We start from the raw sequence: 19,486 nt of genomic DNA, 5'->3' as shown, positions 1-19,486 counted from the left end.
AGTTCACGATGAATTTTCGCTACGTCATTCAAATCTTACTATTAGTTAATAAATGAAAATTAAAAACTGATTTCACGTTTAAAATTTTGTACATTTTTAATCGTTTTGTATTGTTTTTCTGAATGTGATTTTTTTTAAATGAATTTTGAAGAAAATTACGAGTATTCTGACGATTATTTGATTGATTTTGAAACTTCATAAATCTCGACATTTCTGATCAAGTTTTTGTTGCTTTGAGATGTTCCAGAGTCGCGAGCGGATTTTTGGTTTTGAAGGGCTCAACATTGTTTTGTGCCTGTGCAATGTCAAGCTTTCCTCGAAAATGAATGTACATATCTAAAAATCATTTTACGTGAAGTAGTCTGATAATGAATTGATGTAAGCCTTTTAAAAATATTTGTTTATTTTTTTACAATGGTACGTATGGAAAATTTCGAAAAATTCGTCTCGTTTCAGAAAGCAGAATCACACTGTTGAAACGTGAAAATATTCCTTTTCAGAGATATGTTGGTTTATAGGTAGTATCTATCATAACAGCCATCATTTCATAAGGTATTCGATCAGGATCGTCGGTGGCTTTCTGTGCAACATAATTTAAACAAAAAAAAAAGTGTTAATTTTCGAATTTATCGCACTATTCGAGTTGTGAACATGAGATAAAGAACACTTAGGTACCAAAATATGATCCTTTAATGATACTCCATTGTTTTTTTGTTTAAAAAGGTCATCGATCTTGGGCCAGTCATCGTGAATGGTGATGCCTATCATCATGATCCAAACAGCCCAACGGTCATGACCATCAGAATGATTTAGCATTATTGTTGCCATGTAATCGTATTTGTTTTTCACATAAGAAGCTGCGAAAAAACGTGATGATATAAATATGTAGATTTGAAGAATTTCTCGATTCATTTTACCGGATGTGAGTTTACTTAATGAAGTGTACGCGTCGACTAAATCATGATTTTTGATTTTCGCTTTGATGGCATCGTCGAATTTTATGTTTAGATCGGTTTCAAACTTGGTTATTACAGCTGATGAAAAATTTAAGCTTTTGTAAATTAACGTGTCTTCCAGCGAATCTCGTGTTTCCTTCCAATGCGGATATTCTGAAATGAATGCATAATTTCTATTGGTCTGAATTGCTTTTCTATACGTAGTGTTCAAAATTTCACAAAAAATGTGTTGAAATTGAAAGTGAAGTGCGTAAATGACTTTGGAGAGGATTTTTAAAAGTCCTATTGCTCTTGTCATTGAAAGCTGAAAGCTTTTTGAACTGACACTCTCTGATCTGACCAAGTTGGATCAAAATAGCACGTTTTAAACCCCCTCGCAAGGAAAATTTTTGGATTTTTGATAAGTTTATTTTGAACATTTTAATAATTTTCAAAGTCGATTTTTAAACTAATGTGAATAACAAATTAACAATAGCAGTAATTCTACCTTTAAAATTCACAGAAGTTTCAATTCACTTTCAAGCGTTCAAAAGGGTGAAATTTTGAATCACTTAAATGATCAAAACATTTTCTTATTTTTGGTGGTGGATTTTTCAAATTTGGTAAATTTTTGCCCAAGAATATGACATAACTTCTTCAATTCACACTTCAGCAATAACCCATACTTAATGCTCAAACGGGTGAACAAAAAATGTTGTTTTGACAAATTGCCTGTCTTCGAAATTGAAGGCGCAAACACAATTTGAAAATTTAAAGTCCTCGAAACATCCCAAATTTGGAAATTTTGAATCAAGTTGGTCTCTTCAATTTTGAAGATGGGCAATTTCCTTTTTTTGTTTCTCTACTCGAGTTCTATGGGTTATTGGATTATGAGCATAATTTAAATGATTCAAATATTTCCTCATTTTTGATGATTTTTTTTCAAAATTAGTAATTTTGAGTTTTGTGAAGCACTTGACTATTTTCAATTCACAAAATAGGCAATCAGTTATAAGTTATAATAAGTAATATCTACCTTTTTTTGTTCGTACCTTCTTTGAAAAGTGTATTCCCGAGTAAAAAATGCAAAATGCCCCTGTCCACGAATTTTTGAAATTCTGATTGCACATTGTTGGGTACCTCTAAGAAAAGTATGGACTTGAAAATTTTTTCTTCGCCCCACCCCCTTGCCCACAAAATGACGAAAAACTTTTTTTCGGGGAAAAAATCATTCTTTAATGGGTTTTGATTGAGAAATTTTGATTCCACCCAAAATATAAATAGAAGAAACATGAGTCTCGCCAAGTTGAATTGGAAAAAAATCTGGCCCTTCCCTAGGGGGAGATATGTCAAAAGAAAATTTTAAATCGCCATACCTTCAAATCTAATTCATGGTACACAAATTTTTTCTTCTAAAAATACGTCAGGATGTCTACCAGGTCGCAAAAGTCGTGAAAAAGTCGCGATTTTCACCAAAAACACCAAAAAGTCGCTAAAAATCGTCCCCGACTATAAATTTAATTATTTTATTAAAGTACTTCCTGTTATGTAATACCTAATATTAATTTCATTCGATTATTTTTAAATGAAGTTTGTAGTCGAGCTCTCACGAAGGGCACATTTTGGGAGAAACTTGCCCTAAATTTGATTTTTTTTGTGAAAAATGCTTCAGTAAAGCGTTATTTTCGGTCTGTAATTTTCTCGATCAAGGTTGATTCATGGTCCTTGTGAAGTGTGCCCCCCTTGAACTTGTTTTGGAATTCGATGGCAATGACCTATATTGATGTAGAATCTGAAATGCTTATCTTTTGAAATTAGGTCATTTTTCCCAAAACAGGCTGGGTTGATTTGGAGCCAAAAAACAACTTTTTTTTCGAACATACCCTTCTTTGAGGGCCCCTACTTCTCTTTCAGGGACTTCCTGAGCTAAAAGTTTTGCTGAGTAATGAACGTGTTCAATTGATTTGGTAAAAATTCTTCAACATTTTTTTTTCGCGATCTACCCCATTGCAAGTATTTATTGTTTTTCTGTGAAATTCAAAAACTGATTTTGAGCAGTTTCATTTCCATAAAAGACTTGAACTGGTGTCAATTTTTTCGCAAAAATTGCAGGAAGTAATATTTTTTGAATTTACTCTCTACCATGAGATTTTAGAAGATGATTTTTCAAATTAGGTAGATAATAAATACCCTCAAACGTCATAAAGGTAAATCTCCGAAAATTTATTCAAATATTTCTGCAAACATGCTCTGCTGTCCATTTGATTTTTTGATCTAATTTGATTTTTTAGTGACCACGTTAGTAAATTGAAAATTTTATCACTACCTAATTGTGACAGATACTAGATAGGTACCTACCATCTTCCAATGCTTTTGCAGCATTGTCTACATCCGTTTGCGCAACAGCAGCATCTACAGGGTCTCGATCATTCTACAGTGGAGCAAAATCGAAACAAGAATCAATAAACATAAATCTGAAGTAAAGGGATGAGTTAACTGCATGGAAATCTGCTGGGTTATATAAGAATTACTTACAGCTAGCCAAACTTTCATTAAATTGGCGAACGGGTGTCGTTGTGCTCTACGCCTTTTAGTCAAGCCGTTTTTATGCCCTGGAAAAGAATTGGTGACAATTTTTCAACCATGAAATCGTTTCTCATAAGTTTAGATTTGGATAAAGTGCATATATATCTACGACTACGACTCACTATGGTTGTAAATGAAGTGAAGAGCGCTCATTTCTTGACACAGCGTCAAAGCGATAATGATGAAAGTTTCATCTCTTTTGTGCAGGAATTCTCCCAAATACATGGCTAGTACCGCGATTGGATCATTGACCAAACCAAAACACAAATCCTTGAATATTGGATTCTTTTTATGAGTTGGTAAATATTTTAAGTGTATGAGACGTTTCTGTGATGAAAATGTACGATTTAAGGACAACTTTATAGCCTAATGAATAATGATGATTAAAATATGTTTTTTGTATCACGTACTCCGTTATTGTAATTGGCAATTAGGCTATTGATCACTTGACGATGGAGTTGCTCTCGAAATGGAAGTATGGAAGCGATGACTTTCTCACTGAATTTAGCATTGACAATATTCGCCGCATCAGCTTTATCTTGCTCAGTTCCTTCGGGTAGTTGAGGTTCAACTGGTCCGTAGTCTTCGTGAGAATGGTAACCGTGATAGAAATAGTAGTAGTGGAAATAATAAGGATTGTAATAATAGTAAGATGGTACATATCCGCCACCGTAATAGCCACCACCGCCGTAAGTTCTACCACCGTAGTAGCCAGCGCCACCGCCTATTACTCCATATCCTTTTCCTTTTCCAGCACTTCCACCACTTCCACCACCGCCTCCACCACCTTTTCCACCTCCTCCGCCTCCTGAACTACCTCCACTTTTTGGAGGAGATGAAAAAACTTTTCCTGTAATCTGAAAACAGTTCATGTTCATACCTAATTGAGATATATATACGAGTATTTACATATTTTGAAAAAATTTAGGTACTTCTATAGTTGGTTTTCCTACCTGATCAAACGTAAAGGTAGCTAAAAACCCGTAAAAAATGAATATTGAACCGCGCATATCGATTTGCATATGGAAGTTTTCACAAACTTGATTCGGTTGTGAGACTAACGTTGATCGAACTTATTCACTGCCAAAATTGTGTAATACCCATAAAAATTATTTATCTGATCTGTGTAAATAGTATATTTATCATAATGGAATTGGACACGTGTAAAATGTGGAATTTGAAAAAAATTTCGCTAGCTGAACATATTTTTCACGTCAATTCTGTTCATTATTCATTGCGTATTTGCCTATGAGTAATTTGTTGGTGGACAATGTTCACATCCTTAATTTTCGAACACGAATTTCAGACACCATAATTTTTTATTTTGTAAGCTATACTATAGCTGCTATATAAAATGAAAAAAAAGGTGTTCATTTTTCCTTTTGCTTGTATGTATTTTAATCTTTCACGACATGTACCCGCTTTTCTTTCGAAAAAAAAGTTCAGATGAGGAGATTTGAAAGATTTATTACAAATAGATAGGTACTTAATATGTATAATACAAAATATACAATTTCTTCTCATTCATTCCAATTTCATTGTTCAACTTTTTGCTAAATTTCAAAATTTTCTTAGAGTTTATAAAGTTTAAATGATCAAATTGTATAACTCTTGGGTACCTAGGTATCTTTTGACCAGATATGGATTCTATTAAAGATATGGATAGTTTGTGAGGATTTTTTTTTTTTTGCTTGTGATCAAAGAGTTACCTACTTATTAGATCAATTCGAAAATTAAGAGTAAGTAGGTATACCTAGTAGGTTATTTTGAGGTTTCCATTGACAATCAAGGTTGAAATCAACTTTCACATTTTGACAATTTGGAGTTCTTTTTCATTTTACTTTTCGCATTTTAAAAGAAATTGATGTAGTGGAAAACATTTTAACTCTACACAAAAATTTATATTGAACTCACCTTCATAAATTTATCCGATAACCTAAGAATATTTTTAGGTGTTTCAAAGCTGCTGAATATTTTGCAAAAACTGTTTGATTAATCTACGCAAATAAGTGAAATTGTTCACCTGTACAATGTTCAATTATTTTAAACGATTATTATGAAAGCTTAGTGTAATTTTTTTCTCCCAGTTAAGTACCCATGCAAAATTGCAGGTTTCATCGACAATGAAAACCTAAACCTAATGATGGCGAACAGTTGTTACGAGCTATTACGATCTTACCTACGATCGTTTGTATTGATTATCACCCTAAATCTGACATTTCATCATTTATTATGTTGCAATAATGTTGCAGTGGAAATTAGAAATTTGATATACTTAGTGAAACCTAGCATAACCTATGGTGTAGTTAAAGTTGGAATGATCATCTTGATGGAATCGGCCAAGAAATATTCACCAGGGGGTGAATATTTTCCTCTCATCCCAGACTAGGTCGTATTGGCAGAATCTAGATAATACCAGCTCACCATATGCACATTCTCAGCTCTTCTCCAAATAAAAACACATCCTAACACCTTCCAATGCGATTTTACTAAAGATATACTGAGGAGGGTAAATGTGCCTAAGTTCGCGCACCTAATTTTCAAACAGTCACTACTTTTTATGAAAAGGAGCTGGAATATTGAAATTTGTACAGAAGGTTCTTCAAACATTTGGCTATGATTTGCCCCAGAAATAAATTTTTTAATCGATTTAGTTTTTGATATTTTGACCAAAAACCAAAAAAAGTCAAATGCGCAAACTTAGGCATATGCCTTCCTAAGATTGCGCATTCACTTTCCCAAGATTGTGCACCAGTGAAAAACATAGAAATTCGTCAATATTGTTTAATTAATGATGAAAGCAAACAAAATGTCTCACAAGAACGTGCATTTGAAACTTCTGAGTGAACCACACTGGAAATGCGCTCATATCTAATATTTCCAGCATTACACCCATTTCTCCCTAGCTTTTGACAAGGAGTAAACTCGATACACGTACAGAAGGTGTCATTTCATTCAAATAAATTGAATTCTTGACGAAAATTTCAAAAAGTATCATTATTAGTTTAGAAAAGTAGCAAAAAACTAAAAATCGCAATCTTAGGCACAGGGGTGTTTTTTAAAAAATTGAAAAATTAAAACCTAATTAAAGCAGAAAATACTTGAAATATGTGCTTGTTATAATCCCCAGACAATGACGAATCTAAAAATAGCTTATTCAGATCTCTACTGCCATTTCCATAAAAATTGTCGAGTGCGACTTTTATTGGAAAAGTTATAAAAAAAATTGAAAAAACAGTTTTTCGCTTGTCAATTGGCAACACTTGGTGCTACCATCACCAAAAAGCGGTCAAGTATGATCATTTTGATTCTTCTTTTAAGTAAAGGCGGTATCAATGTTGTAACTCTCACTGGTTCTGAGAAGTCGTTACTGCGCAATCTTAGGAAGCGCGCAAATTTAGGCACATTTACCCTAGAGATACATTATAAAATAATTATAAGATTATTCTATAATGTCATGCGAGCTATGGCTCACATGATGACGACTCGCGTCAATATTATGCAATAATAATTACCAAGTTTTAGCTTAAGTATTTATTAGGTGTGAAAACTACTTAAAATTAACTGAGAACATGATAAATTTATGTCTTTCTTCCAGAGTAAATTAGGTACCATCTATACTTTGAAAAAAGGTAGGTAGGTAGGTACCTAAGAAAATTGTAGAGATATTTTGATTCAGAAACAATTTATTTTTGTTGGGAACTGTTCTTGTTAAATTGAGAAGAGGGTCATCAGAACGTCTAATTCAAGTTTCTGTTCAGGTTATCAAGGTCATTTGTCTGCCTTTCTGGTCGCATGAGCTGTCATTGACCCCTTCTCAAAGTCGTCTTACTGCTTGTCATCTGTATACTGTTAAAGGCGATTGACCCGTCTGTCTAGCATTTCGTTTTGTCAAAGGCCGACCAGGTACAGGATACTACCAGTACTGGGTTTGTCTTCATCAAACAGGTAGCAGGTACTATTCAGTATCCGCTTCAACTGATTACAATTACGAGTACACCTGGGTACTACTCTGTACCGGTACGGGTACCAGGACAACTCTCTTCCCTTTGGAGGACAAGTTTCCCACCTAACGTAAGTCCACTCTACACCACCACCACCACCCCCCCTCGAAGTTGTTACCTCGGGAGAAAATAATTCCCTATTTTTTTATTTTCCCTCTATCTGTAAGGAAAAGTAGTGCCGGTAGCCCCCAAAGTTGAAAAAAAAAATCAAATGAAATTCAATTCATGAGAAATTTTTGTTTGAGTGTGAGAAATTTTTTAAACAATCTTCTTTTCAAGAAAAAAATGTCACCTGCACTTCAAACCATATTAGTCACCTAATAATTTAAAAAAATCACAAAAAATAAGAATAGGTATGTACTATTCCAAGGAAAACCTTCCCCGTCTCCCAAATCATGATAGTTTCCTATGAAGCCCCCTCAACGGTGAAATCTGTACAAATTTTTTGAAAATGTTTCAATTCTGAGCAGTGATCAGAGTACTTTTAAATTAGGTACCACTTTTTCAAAAAAAAAAAAAAAAAACACCCTGTGATCCTCCAAAACGATGTTTGTCCCCTTGTTTGAAGCCCCCAAAATTGAAATATACCTATGGAGAAATGTGAAAAATTGATGCCTGTAGGTAAGAATTATTTGAACATTTTTCACCTCTGCGCAGAATAGGTACTTCTAGACATGTAATTTTGTTCTTAAGAAAAGCCTTTCCTCAGAATTAAACCACCACTGAATACTTCAAAATTTATTTTTCGATTGTTGAAGAATTTTTTAAAATCTGAATTTGGCATATTTTTTGTGAAAAATGAAACAAAATGTGATCAAATTGACTTGAAAAAGCTGTTTGGTTCGTATCCTATTTTCAACCTACCGAGTCAATATTGGCGATGGTTTCGAATTGTTTTGGACCCTCGGAATGATTTTCGAATCTCCAGTTTTCGAAAAGAAGAAATGATCACGCAGATGGTGAATCCGAGTTAGGGCCACCGTTTTTCAAAAAAGTTAGTAAAAATCATTTTTAGAAGATAAATGCGCAATCATTATTTTTAAAAATTAATTGAAGATTTCAGTTTTGAACATCTGCTGAAAAATTCATGTCGGTTTTGACCGGACTAAAGTGATGTATGCAGATTTAATTTTTGGAGAGAAAAATAATTTAACTTTCATTCATGAAGACAAAAAAATAAAAACTTCGTTTTTGAACAGAAAATACACACAATCTCAATTTTCGAAGAAATCCAAAAAACTTAATTTTCGAATAGAAATTGGAAACTTCATGGAGCAAAAGCTGTTAAACTCAACTTTAAAAATTAAAACTTCAATTTTGAGAAAACTTGTTTTTAAAAAACTTTTTCAAAAGAAACATCTCCGATAAATTTGAAAAAAAACGAGATTATCAATTTTAATTTTTTTTGCGGGGGTGTAGGGTGAGGAATTTTTTTTATAGAAGTATTTGCTTCAGAGGAGGCAGAGGGTGTAAGAAATATCAACCTGGAAAAAGTTCGTTATTGGTGTAAATTTTTAAAAAAATGGTGTTGACATATGTTTCACTTACCTCTTCGATAGGATTACATAGTGGTTGTACAGCATAAGAAAATGAGAAATGAACTTCGCATCATCGCATGATCATTTGTAAATGATTTTGTTTTCCTATTGACTTTGTTATGATTTAAATGTTGATTATGCTCATTGTAATACTTACTCGCTATAATTAATTGTCCAATCTGCGTAAATAGTGTTTATCATAATGGAATTTTACACTTGCAAAGTATTTGATTTCGAATCCATTATGAATTTTGGCTACGTCCGTCATTTAAATCTTAATAATTAATTGAAACTTAAAAACTGATTTTACGTTTGAAATTTTGAACATTTTTGCTCTTTTTGTATTGTTTTTGTGGGTGTGTTTTTTTTTGGATGAATTTTGAAGAAAATTACGAGTATTCTCATGATTATTTGGTCGATTATGAAACTTTATAAATCTCGACATTTCTGATCAAGTTTTTGTAGCTTTGAGATTGGTTTTGAAGGGCTCAATATTGTTTTGTGCCTGTGCAATTTTAAGCTTTCCTCGCAAATGAATGTATCTAAAAATCATTATACCTGAAGCAGTCTAACAATGAATTATTGATATACGCCTTTTATTAAAAATATTTGTTTATATTTGTTTACAATAGTATGAAAATTTCGAAAAATTCGTCTCGTTTCATAAATCAGGATCACACTGTTGAAAAACGTCTGTTCCTCAAAAATACTCGTATTTATAGATAGGTTGGTTTATAGGTTGGATCTATCATAACAGCCATCATTTCATAAGGTATTCGATCAGGATCGTCGGTGGCTTTCTGTGCAACATAATTTCAACAAAAAAAATGTTATTCGAATTTATCGCATTGTTCGAGTTGTGAACATGAGATAATAAGAACACTTAAGTACCAAAATATGATCCTTTAATGATACTCCATTGTTTTTTTGTTTGAAAAGGTCATCGATCTTGGGCCAGTCATCGTGAATGGTGATACCTATCATCATGATCCAAACCGCCCAACGGTCATGGCCATCAGAATGATTATGCATAATCGTTGCCATATAATCGTATTTGTTTTTCACATAAGAAGCTGCGAAAAAGTGTGATGGATATAAATATGTTGATTTGGAGGATTTCTCGATTCATTTTACCAGATGTGAGTTTACTTAATGAAGTGTACGCGTCGACTAAATCATGATTTTTGATTTTCGCTTTGATGGCATCATCAAATTTTATGTTGAGATCAGTTTCAAACTTGGTTATTACAGCTGATGAAAAATTTAAGCTTTTGTAAATTAACGTGTCTTCCAGCGAATCTCGTGTTTCCTTCCAATGCGGATATTCTGAAATGAATGCGTAATTTGTATTGGTCCGAGTATTGAATTTGGAGGTAAGGTGCATATGAATAATTTTGGAGACGATTTAAAAGTTCTATTGCTCTTGTCATATTAAAATCGCAAAGCTTTTTGAATTAGCATTCTCTGATCTGACCAAGTTGGATTGAATCAAAGAGCACATTGTAAAACCCATCGTAAGCATACTTTTTGGATTTTTGACGAATTTTTGAAACTTCAAAAAATTTAAATAAGCTGTTTCAAGGTGGATTTTTAAACTAATGCGAATAAATCTGAAGCTTCCAGTGATTTTTCAATTTTCTCCAAGAGCTTCAAAATCACTATGAAAAGGCTCAAAATGAACTTTTTAGGGCCTACGACTTGGGTCGATGGTACTTATCGAGCGCACTCCTGACCATTTTAGGTGGTTACCGTGAAATTTCATCTGTTCCAGCTCAAAGGTGAATTTTTGATCGCAATTAACTTGCAGGAAGTAATATTTTTTAAATTTACTCTTTTTTATGAAATTTTAGAAGATGATTTTTCAAATTAGGTAATAAATACCCTCCAAAGTCCAAAGGGTAAATCTCCGAAAATTCAGGTATTGCTGCAAAACATGCTCTGCTCTCCATTTGATTTTTTAGTAACCACGCTAGTTAATTAAAAATTTGATCACTGATTTAAGTAGATACCGGGCACCTACCATCTTCCAATGCTTTTGCAGCATTGTCTACATCTGTTTGCGCAACAGCAGCATCTACAGGGTCTCGATCATTCTACAGTAGAGCAACATCGAAACAAGAATCAAACATGAATCTGAAGTAGAGAAATGAGTTAACTGCATGGAAATATTCTGGGGTTATCTGAGAATTACTTACGGCTACCCAAACTTTCATTAAATTTGAGAACGGGTGTCGTTGTGCTTTACGCCTTTTAGTCAAGCCGTTTTTATGCCCTGGAAAAGAATTGGTGACAATTTTTCAACCATGGAATCGTTTCTCATAAGTTTAGATTCGGATAAAGTGCATATCTACGACTACGACTCACTGTGATTGTAAATGAAGTGAAGAGCACTCATTTCTTGACACAGCGTCAAAGCGATAATGATGAAAGTTTCATCTCTTTTGTGCAGGAATTCTCCCAAATACATGGCTAGTACCGCGATCGGATCGTTGACCAAACCAAAACACAAATCCTTGAATATTGGATTCTTTTCATGAAGTGGTAAATATTTTATCTCAATGAGACGCTTCTGTGATGAAAATGTACGATTTAAGGACAACTTTATAGCCTGATGATGATTAAAATATGTTTTTTTGTAGCACGTACTCCGTTATTGTAATTGGCAATTAGGCTATTGATCACTTGACGATGGAGTTGGTCTCGAAATGGAAGTATGGTACCGATGACTTTCTCACTGAATTTAGCATTGACAATATTCGCCGCATCAGCTTTATCCTGATCAGTTCCTTCGGGTAGTTGAGGTTCAGCTGGTCCGTAGTCTTCGTGAGAATGGTAACCGTGATAGAAAAAGTAGTAGTGGTAATAATAAGGATGGTAATAATAGTAAGCTGGTACGTAACCACCGTAGTAGCCACCGCTGTAAGTTCTACCACCGCCGTAGTAGCCACCCCCTATTACACCATATCCTTTTCCTTTTCCAGCACTTCCACTACTTCCACCACCGCTTCCACCACCTTTTCCACCTCCTGAACTACCTCCACTTTTTGGAGGGGATGAAAACCATTTTGCTGTGATCTGAAAACAGTATATGAGTACCTTAGAGTCAAACCCAGAATTCTCCACTTTTCACCATTTTGAGAAAAACGCAAAAAACTGATGAAAGGTGGGAATCAGTAGTAGCAGGCTTCTGATCTCGCCTATATATAGTGCTTCGGGTAACAATCGAATTGACAAAAAAAAAATTTTTTTCAAGTCTTTCCATAGCAGTAATTTATGATACCATTTTGGAGAATTCTGGTTTTGACTCCAAGTCTGTAAAAAATATCTAAAATACACGAAAATGCATGATAAAATGAGGGATAATTCTAGATTCAAGTCTGTTGAAAGTATCTCAAGGTTGTTTATAGTCGACCAGAATGAAAATAAAATTTTTTTGAAGTATTTTTTTCAAAGTTTGACTTGAACCTGGTACTTTGGACCCCCTAACCATCATGGTATCGAATGGGGTAAAATGTTGAATGGCAATTGATGCGTACCTACTAACTATACCCAAAACGACCATAATCTCATTTTTGAAAATTTTGGATATTTTTCGGAATTTGACTCTGACCCGGTACTTTGGACCCCCCCTGACTGCGTCATTGTGTCAGATAGGTAAAAACGGAGAATGGCAATCGATGCTTACCTACTAACTGTACCCAAAACGATCATAACCTCATTTTTGAAAAATTTGGAGAATTCTGGGTTTGACTCTAAGGTACTCATATATTCATACCTAATTGAGATATATGTACTTACGAATATTTATTTTGAAAAAATTTAGATACTTCTATTAGTTGATTTCCTTACCTGATCAAATGTAAAGGTAGCTAAAAACCCGTAAAAAATGAATATTGAACCGCGCATATCGATTTGAAAATGGAAGTTTTTACAAACTTGATTCGGTTGTGAGACTAACGTTAATCGAACTTATACACTGCCAAAATTGTGAAATACCCATTAAAATTATTTATATTATATGTAATCTGTGTAAATAGTATTTATCATGATGGAATTCGACACGTGTAAAATGTGGAATTTGAAAAAAATTTCGCTATAGCTGAACATATTTTTCACGTCAATTCTGTTCATTCAGACACCATAATTTTTTTTTTTGTAAGCTATACTATACCTGATATAAAATGAAAAATAAGGTGTTCATTTTTCCTTTTGATTGTATTTTGATCTGTCACGACAGTGCCCACTTTTCTTTCGAAAAAAAAAGTTCAGATGAGGAGATTTGAAAGGTTTATTACATTGTAGATACTTGATATGTATAATATAAAATATAAAATTTCTTCTCATTCATTCCAATTTCATTGTTCAACTTTTTGCTAAATTTCAAAATTTTTTCAGAGTTTATAAAGTTTAAAAGATCAAATTGTATAACTCTTGGGTAGGTATCTTTTGACCAGATATGAATTCTACTAAAGATAGGGATAGGTTGTGAGGAATGTCACTCATTAGATCAATTCGAAAATTATGAGTAGGTATACCTAGTAGGTTAGGTTATTTTGAGGTGTCCATTGACAATCAAAGTTGAAATCAACTTTCATATTTTCACAATTTGGAGTTCTTTTTCATCTAGCTTTTTGCATTTAAAAAAAAATTGACGTAGTGGAAAACATTTTGACTCTACCCAAAAATTGATGCTGAATTCACCTTCATAAATTATTCGATAGCTTAAAAATATTTTTAGGTGTTTCAAAGCTGCTGAACATTTTGCAAAAAAAAATGTTTAATTAATCTACGCAAATAAGTGAAATTGTTCACTTGTACAATGTTCAATCATTTTAAACGATTGTTATGAAAGCTTAGTGCAATTTTTTTCCCCAGTTACCCATGCGGAATTGCAGGTTTCATCGACGATAAAAACCTAAACCTAATGATGGCGAACAGTTATTACGAGCTATTACAATGCTGACTATTCCACTAACTCTAACAACGAGAATCTGAAACTTCAAATCAAATCAAATCACATCAAATCATTTATTGCAGTAGACAGCTTTAGCTGTATTTACAATGTCAATAAACTATTAACTAGATATTAATTATAGCATACATATTAACATAAAGCTGCTGGAGGAGAAAAAAAGTGAATTGAAAATACAGATAGGTAATTAAATTATACAAATTGTTCAGAAGTACCCTTTTGTGAGAATAATATGTTTGAAAGGAGAAAAAAAAGGGAAAAAACAGAAAACCACCAAAAAAGAACAACAGATTATAAGATACAGCTCATGAAAACACAGTAAAATACCCCTTTGGTGAGAACAATAGTACAGTAAAAGGTCGTTATAACGCTCTTCAAGGGACTGGAAAAAAAGAGCGTTATAAGCCGAAACGCGTTATAAGCAAAAGTCTCATTTTAACGCTGATGAGCGTAATACCGCGAATTCTCGTTTTAAAGTGAACTTTATTTTGAAATTGAACACCTGTTCACGTTGGAAATGGAAAAATTTGAAATTTTACTTTAATTTTGAGGTCTGCTATGATAATATAAATGATTTTTTGGGAAAATTTTGTCATAAATATTTTTTTTTGCTTTTTTAAAAATCAAAATGCCAAATTTTCAGAAAATGAGAATTTTTTACACATAAGTAAGCTTTTTTTCGCAAAAAATTGGGTTTTTGTTGTTAAAATTATGAAAAAAATGTGATTTTTCCTGAATTTTAGAGCGTTAAAACGCGATTTATAATCGCTCATGAGCGTTATATCGCGATTAATTTTACATTGCTTTAAATGGGGTTGTCTAGGGACCAGAGGAAATCAGCGTTATAACGAAATCAGCGTTATAACCGAAAGCGTTATAACGAGCTTTTACTGTATGTTTGAAATGAAATAGCATAAAAAAATAGTAATAATTAATAATAATAAATTAAAGAAACAACAGATTATAAAAATTACAGTAAAAAACAACTTATTAATCTAGCTGCAACATTTCTTCAACACTGTAGAACGCTTATCTCTGTAGCCAATATTTGAGTTTCTTTGTCTATTGATTATCACCTTGGGTGAATATTTTCCTCTCGTCCCAGTCTAGCTCGTATTGGGAGAGTTTAGATGACACCAGCTCGCCATATGCACATTCTCAGTTCTTCTCCAAATAAAAACACATCCTAACACGTAACACCTTTCAATGTGATTTTATTAAAGATATACTGAGTAGCGATACATTATAAAATAATTACAAGATCATTCTATAATTTTTATTTTATTTTAACAATTTAGGTCTCTCCAACAGCTGAAAGCCAATTACAGGAGAGGACGCTTATATCTAGGGGGAGGGGTGGTAAAAAAACAATAGGAACATTTCCACAATTTTTTCCCTTCTCTCTTCTAACAACTCAATTTCAAATCCTTCTAAAAGTTCTTTTTGTGACAGGTCATAAGCATAATACTCAAAAGTTTTCAAATAGATGAATTTTAGGAATCTATTTTAATTTTTTTCAAGTTCCTTTATACATTTTTGGTATGAGGAAACCAGACTAGTAAGTATCCCAAACTCAAGGATTGATCTTATCAATGGAAAGTATAGAATTTTGAGCGTACTTATCCTCCTGAAATGCACAGAATTTCTAACCACAAAATATGCCATCCTTCTTGCCTTAGCTAACACAGTATTGACATGATCTTTGAAGGTAAGCCCTACATTTACAATCTTCATCAAGATTTATACCCAAGTCCCGAACCCTAGTTAAGCGACACAGTTCTTCCCCACCAACTGTGTACTTACACACCTTCTAGAAAACCCCTCTTTCGAGTAAAGGTCATTGTCGAACATTTAGAAATGTTCAGGGACAGTTTGTTCACAATACTCCACTCTATAAAAACTTCCAAAAAAACATCACTTTTTTGCCAAAAATAATTGCTAAAAATTCTGGTTTTTTTTTCAAAAAATCTCAGTTTTATATGTTTTTAAAGATTGTTCAAAAGTGTTGCTCTTTGCCATAAATTATCAAAAATTTCAACATTTTCTCGAAAAGTTGCAAAGTGGTATATTTTCTGCTTGTTGTGAAAAATGTTAACGCCTCGATCGTATTTCATTATGGATATTTTTAATTGGACGAACGTTTCGTTTCGTAATTTTTTTTACGTTAGGTTTGATTGAAATGGTCTTTTATATTGAGACTTTTCCTTCATTAAAATGATTTGCCTACGTTTGGCAACTTTCTTGGTCACTTTTTCAAACTTTTTTAGTTCCTAAAGTTACTTTTTTTGGACAAAAATTGAGCCCGAGCCCAGTATTAAATATGTATGTATTTATTTGAGCATTTGTTTAGTTATTCATTTCGGTATTTATTTTTGATGTTTGCACCGAATAATTATGTGATATTTTTTTGTTTGTTTTATGTTTCAGGTAAGAAAAATTTGTCGATCATTTACAAAAGATTTTGAGTTTTGCCTGTCAGGTAAAAATTTTTCAACTTGTCTTGAGGTTTACGATTTAAATCGACCACATGCGAAAATTTTACCCCATCTCTGATTTATTTGAACCAGCAAAGGTGTTCGTAGTTGGAAGCAATCAAAAATAGAAATCTAGAAAGACTATGTTGGGTGTCTTGAAAATCCCCGAATTTTGAACCGAAATCAAGAATAAGTTCTGAGAATCCATAAAACCCGAAGAAGCGTTTTGAATGAAATTCAAAATCATGTGGTAGGGTATATCATTGCTCAAGTTTCTAACAAACTACTCGTACCTAATAGGGTTTGTATTAATTTTATTTTTCACAAAATACACATTTTGGAAAATTACTCTCAACTCGCTGCAGCAAACAAAATCACTGTTGGGAAAAAAACTTCTCGAGAAAAAATATATATTTAAGAATAATTCGGTTGATAGGTGGGATCTATAACTACAGCCATCATTTCGTAAGGTATTCGATCAGCATCAGCCGTTTTCTGTGAAACATAATTTCCAAAAAATATTGGGTTGAAATTAATACTAAGACTTCCTTGAGATGACGTAAATAATAACAAGAGGAAAAAACCTTACCAGAATCACATCTGTGAGTGAAACATTATTATTGATTGCTTTGAAAGCATCGTTCACCTTGGGCCAGTCTTCAGGTGTAGTGATACCTATCATCATTATCCAAACAGCCCAACGATCAGTACCATCAGAATGTCTTAGCATGGCTGTAGCCATATATGTAGTTGTATTTATCCTTCACATAGAGAGCTGTGAGCAAGAATGATAGATACATAGGTAGATATTAAATAAAGCTGATGGATTTTCTGAATCATACCTATTCTACAATATTGTTCCATCAAATAAAACGTAAAGTTTACCCAATGAAGTATACGCATCGACTAAATCATGGTTATGGATTTTCTGTTTAATGGCGTCTTCGATGCTTATTTTAAGATCAGCTTCGAATTTTTGTATGACAGCCAATCCGAACTTTAAACTTCTGTAAATCAGCGTGTCTTCTAGAAAATCTCGATCTTTTTTCCAATGAGGATATTCTATGAAAATTGAAAAATGTAAGTACACATTCAGTTAGACTCATTAATATTTTCATTTTTGGCGAGTAGAGTCCATTTTTAAATCTCAATTCCTCAGAAAAATTATAATTTACTCGAAATCTCTCTGAGAAAATAATGATCTAAAATTTGCTGCATTTTTTCAACTTCATCTTATAAACCCCCCTCCTCTCTCAAAAAAATGTAATGCTTTCGAAAGGAATACTTCTTTATGAGAATTGACCTACCCTTTTTCAAGATTTCTGCATCGTTATTTACATCTTGTGGTGTGAAAGTGACATCATCAGGATCTCGATTGTTCTATGCACAGAAAATGAAATAAAAACTTGGCATAAATCTGTGAATTGCGAAACGATGACTGTGCAAAAATCTGCTGATTTTGAGAATAACTCACTTTTATCCATCTTCTCATTAAATTTGAGAACGGATGTCTTTGCTTTTTACGTCTTTTGTTCAAGCTGTTCTTATGATCTAGAATACGATTAATGAGGATGTTTTAGTTATCGAATGATTCGTGTAAAATAAAGAACATGGCACGACGACGTATCCATTACTATGGTTGTAAATGTAGTGAAGAGCACTCATTTCTTGACACAGTGTTAAGGCGATGATAATGAAAGTTTCATCTTTCCTGTGAAGGAATTCTCCCAAGTACATTGCCAGCACCTTAACTGGATCGTTGACCAAACCGAAACACAAATCTTTGAATATTGGATTACTTTGATGATTTGGCAAATATTTCGGTGGTATGAAACGTTTCTGCGATGAAAATATACGACTTGAAAATTGCATAATTGCATCGACGAGGTGATTTAGGTAACTGTCTTAATAGTACACATAGGTACGCACTCCACTGTTGTAATTAGCAGTTGCTACATTTATGACTTGACGATGAATTTGATCTCGAAGTGGAAGTATGGAGGCGACAACTTTCTCACTGAATTGAGCATTTACGATATTTGCTGCGTCAGTTTTATCCTGTTCAGTTGCTTGAGGTAATTGGGATTCTACCGATCCTTCATCTTCGTGAGAGCTGTGTCCGTGGTAAATGTAGTAATAGTGGTAGTAATAAGGATTGTAGTAGTAGTTGGTTGGGACTTTGCCACCCGCAGTACTATCATAGCCACCTTTTGGACTACCACCACCCCCTGCTGCATACCCTCCACCTCCGCCTTTTCCGCCACCTTTACCACCACCTTTTCCGCCACCGCCGCCACCTTCACCACCACCATGTGATCCTCCAGAACCATGCGACCCTCCGGAGCCATGACCGCTACTACCAGCGAAATTTTCGGTCTGGAAGAGGTTTATTTCTATTAGCTTTACCTACTGATTATTAAATTAAAGAAAATATTCGCTCAACTTACCTCTTCGATTGCATTGGTGGCTACAAAGCATACCAGAATGAAAATTGAACAGAGCATGTTGATTTGAAAATGATTTTTTTTTCTTCTGAATTGGTTGTTGAGCGAAATGATGATTATACTCATTTTTTTTACCGAAATGATGTAATAACAATTAAAATTATTCGTCCAAACTGTGTAAATAGTATTTTTACGTAATGAGATTCTACCTGTGTGAAATCATCGATTTCGAAAATTTCCATTGCTCGGATTTGCCTCGTTAAATGTTAACCAAGTAATTAAAAAATATAAATTGATATTGTGGTTTTTAATTTTCATTTGAATTACTCGAACGATAATGTGCTTTTACAGTGTTGATACCTAACTGAGAAGCATAAAATTGCAATGTGCAACTGGTGCACTTCGATTAGAATTATGAAGTATGCAAGAATTATTGTATATTTTATATCTATGGGAATGGTTATTCAATATTTTAATGTTCCATTTCAAAAAATTATTATGACATTTACAGCATTTTATGTTCTGGTTGTACC

The 19,486-nt window shown here is 33.4% G+C and overlaps 3 protein-coding genes across 7 annotated transcripts in view; 1 reads left to right on the top strand and 2 right to left on the bottom strand.

The window, feature by feature from the left end:
- Window positions 1-19,486, top strand: part of Adcy2 (adenylate cyclase type 2 Ac76E) — a 605,017-nt gene that overhangs the window by 482,865 nt on the left and 102,666 nt on the right. The gene's annotated exons all lie outside the window — the stretch shown is intronic.
- On the bottom strand, window positions 397-4,588 carry LOC135848781 (keratin, type II cytoskeletal 2 epidermal-like). The gene is made up of 8 exons (XM_065368779.1): window positions 4,475-4,588; window positions 3,932-4,378; window positions 3,644-3,848; window positions 3,471-3,547; window positions 3,294-3,366; window positions 933-1,109; window positions 676-857; window positions 397-580 (listed from the first exon to the last, which is right to left on the bottom strand). Exons 1-8 carry the CDS (start codon window positions 4,541-4,543, stop codon window positions 497-499), a joined length of 1,314 nt encoding a protein of 437 aa, XP_065224851.1. The 5' UTR covers window positions 4,544-4,588; the 3' UTR covers window positions 397-496.
- LOC135848939 (uncharacterized) lies at window positions 9,643-13,002 on the bottom strand. The gene is made up of 8 exons (XM_065369043.1): window positions 12,913-13,002; window positions 11,710-12,138; window positions 11,428-11,632; window positions 11,259-11,335; window positions 11,084-11,156; window positions 10,213-10,389; window positions 9,955-10,136; window positions 9,643-9,863 (listed from the first exon to the last, which is right to left on the bottom strand). Exons 1-8 carry the CDS (start codon window positions 12,967-12,969, stop codon window positions 9,780-9,782), a joined length of 1,284 nt encoding a protein of 427 aa, XP_065225115.1. The 5' UTR covers window positions 12,970-13,002; the 3' UTR covers window positions 9,643-9,779.

This window comes from Planococcus citri, chromosome 5 (genome assembly GCF_950023065.1).
Source record: "Planococcus citri chromosome 5, ihPlaCitr1.1, whole genome shotgun sequence".
NCBI classification, from domain to species: Eukaryota; Metazoa; Arthropoda; class Insecta; order Hemiptera; family Pseudococcidae; genus Planococcus; species Planococcus citri.
Note: the sequence above shows the minus strand (reverse complement) of the source record. Positions and strands in the feature narration are given on the sequence as shown.

Bases quoted from the DNA above. Each gene is read 5' to 3' on its own strand.
- LOC135848781 (XM_065368779.1), bottom strand. From the start codon at position 4,543: ATGCAAATCGATATGCGCGGTTCAATATTCATTTTTTACGGGTTTTTA. The intron at 3,849-3,931 runs GTACGTGATACA...TTTTCATCACAG, and splicing joins TTGCCAATTACAATAACGGA to AAACGTCTCATACACTTAAA. The intron at 858-932 runs GTAAACTCACAT...GTTTTTTCGCAG, and splicing joins CGACGCGTACACTTCATTAA to CTTCTTATGTGAAAAACAAA.
- LOC135848939 (XM_065369043.1), bottom strand. From the start codon at position 12,969: ATGCGCGGTTCAATATTCATTTTTTACGGGTTTTTAGCTACCTTTACA. The intron at 11,157-11,258 runs GTAAGTAATTCT...GCTCTACTGTAG, and splicing joins TAATGAAAGTTTGGGTAGCC to AATGATCGAGACCCTGTAGA. The intron at 10,137-10,212 runs GTAAACTCACAT...ACTTTTTCGCAG, and splicing joins CGACGCGTACACTTCATTAA to CTTCTTATGTGAAAAACAAA.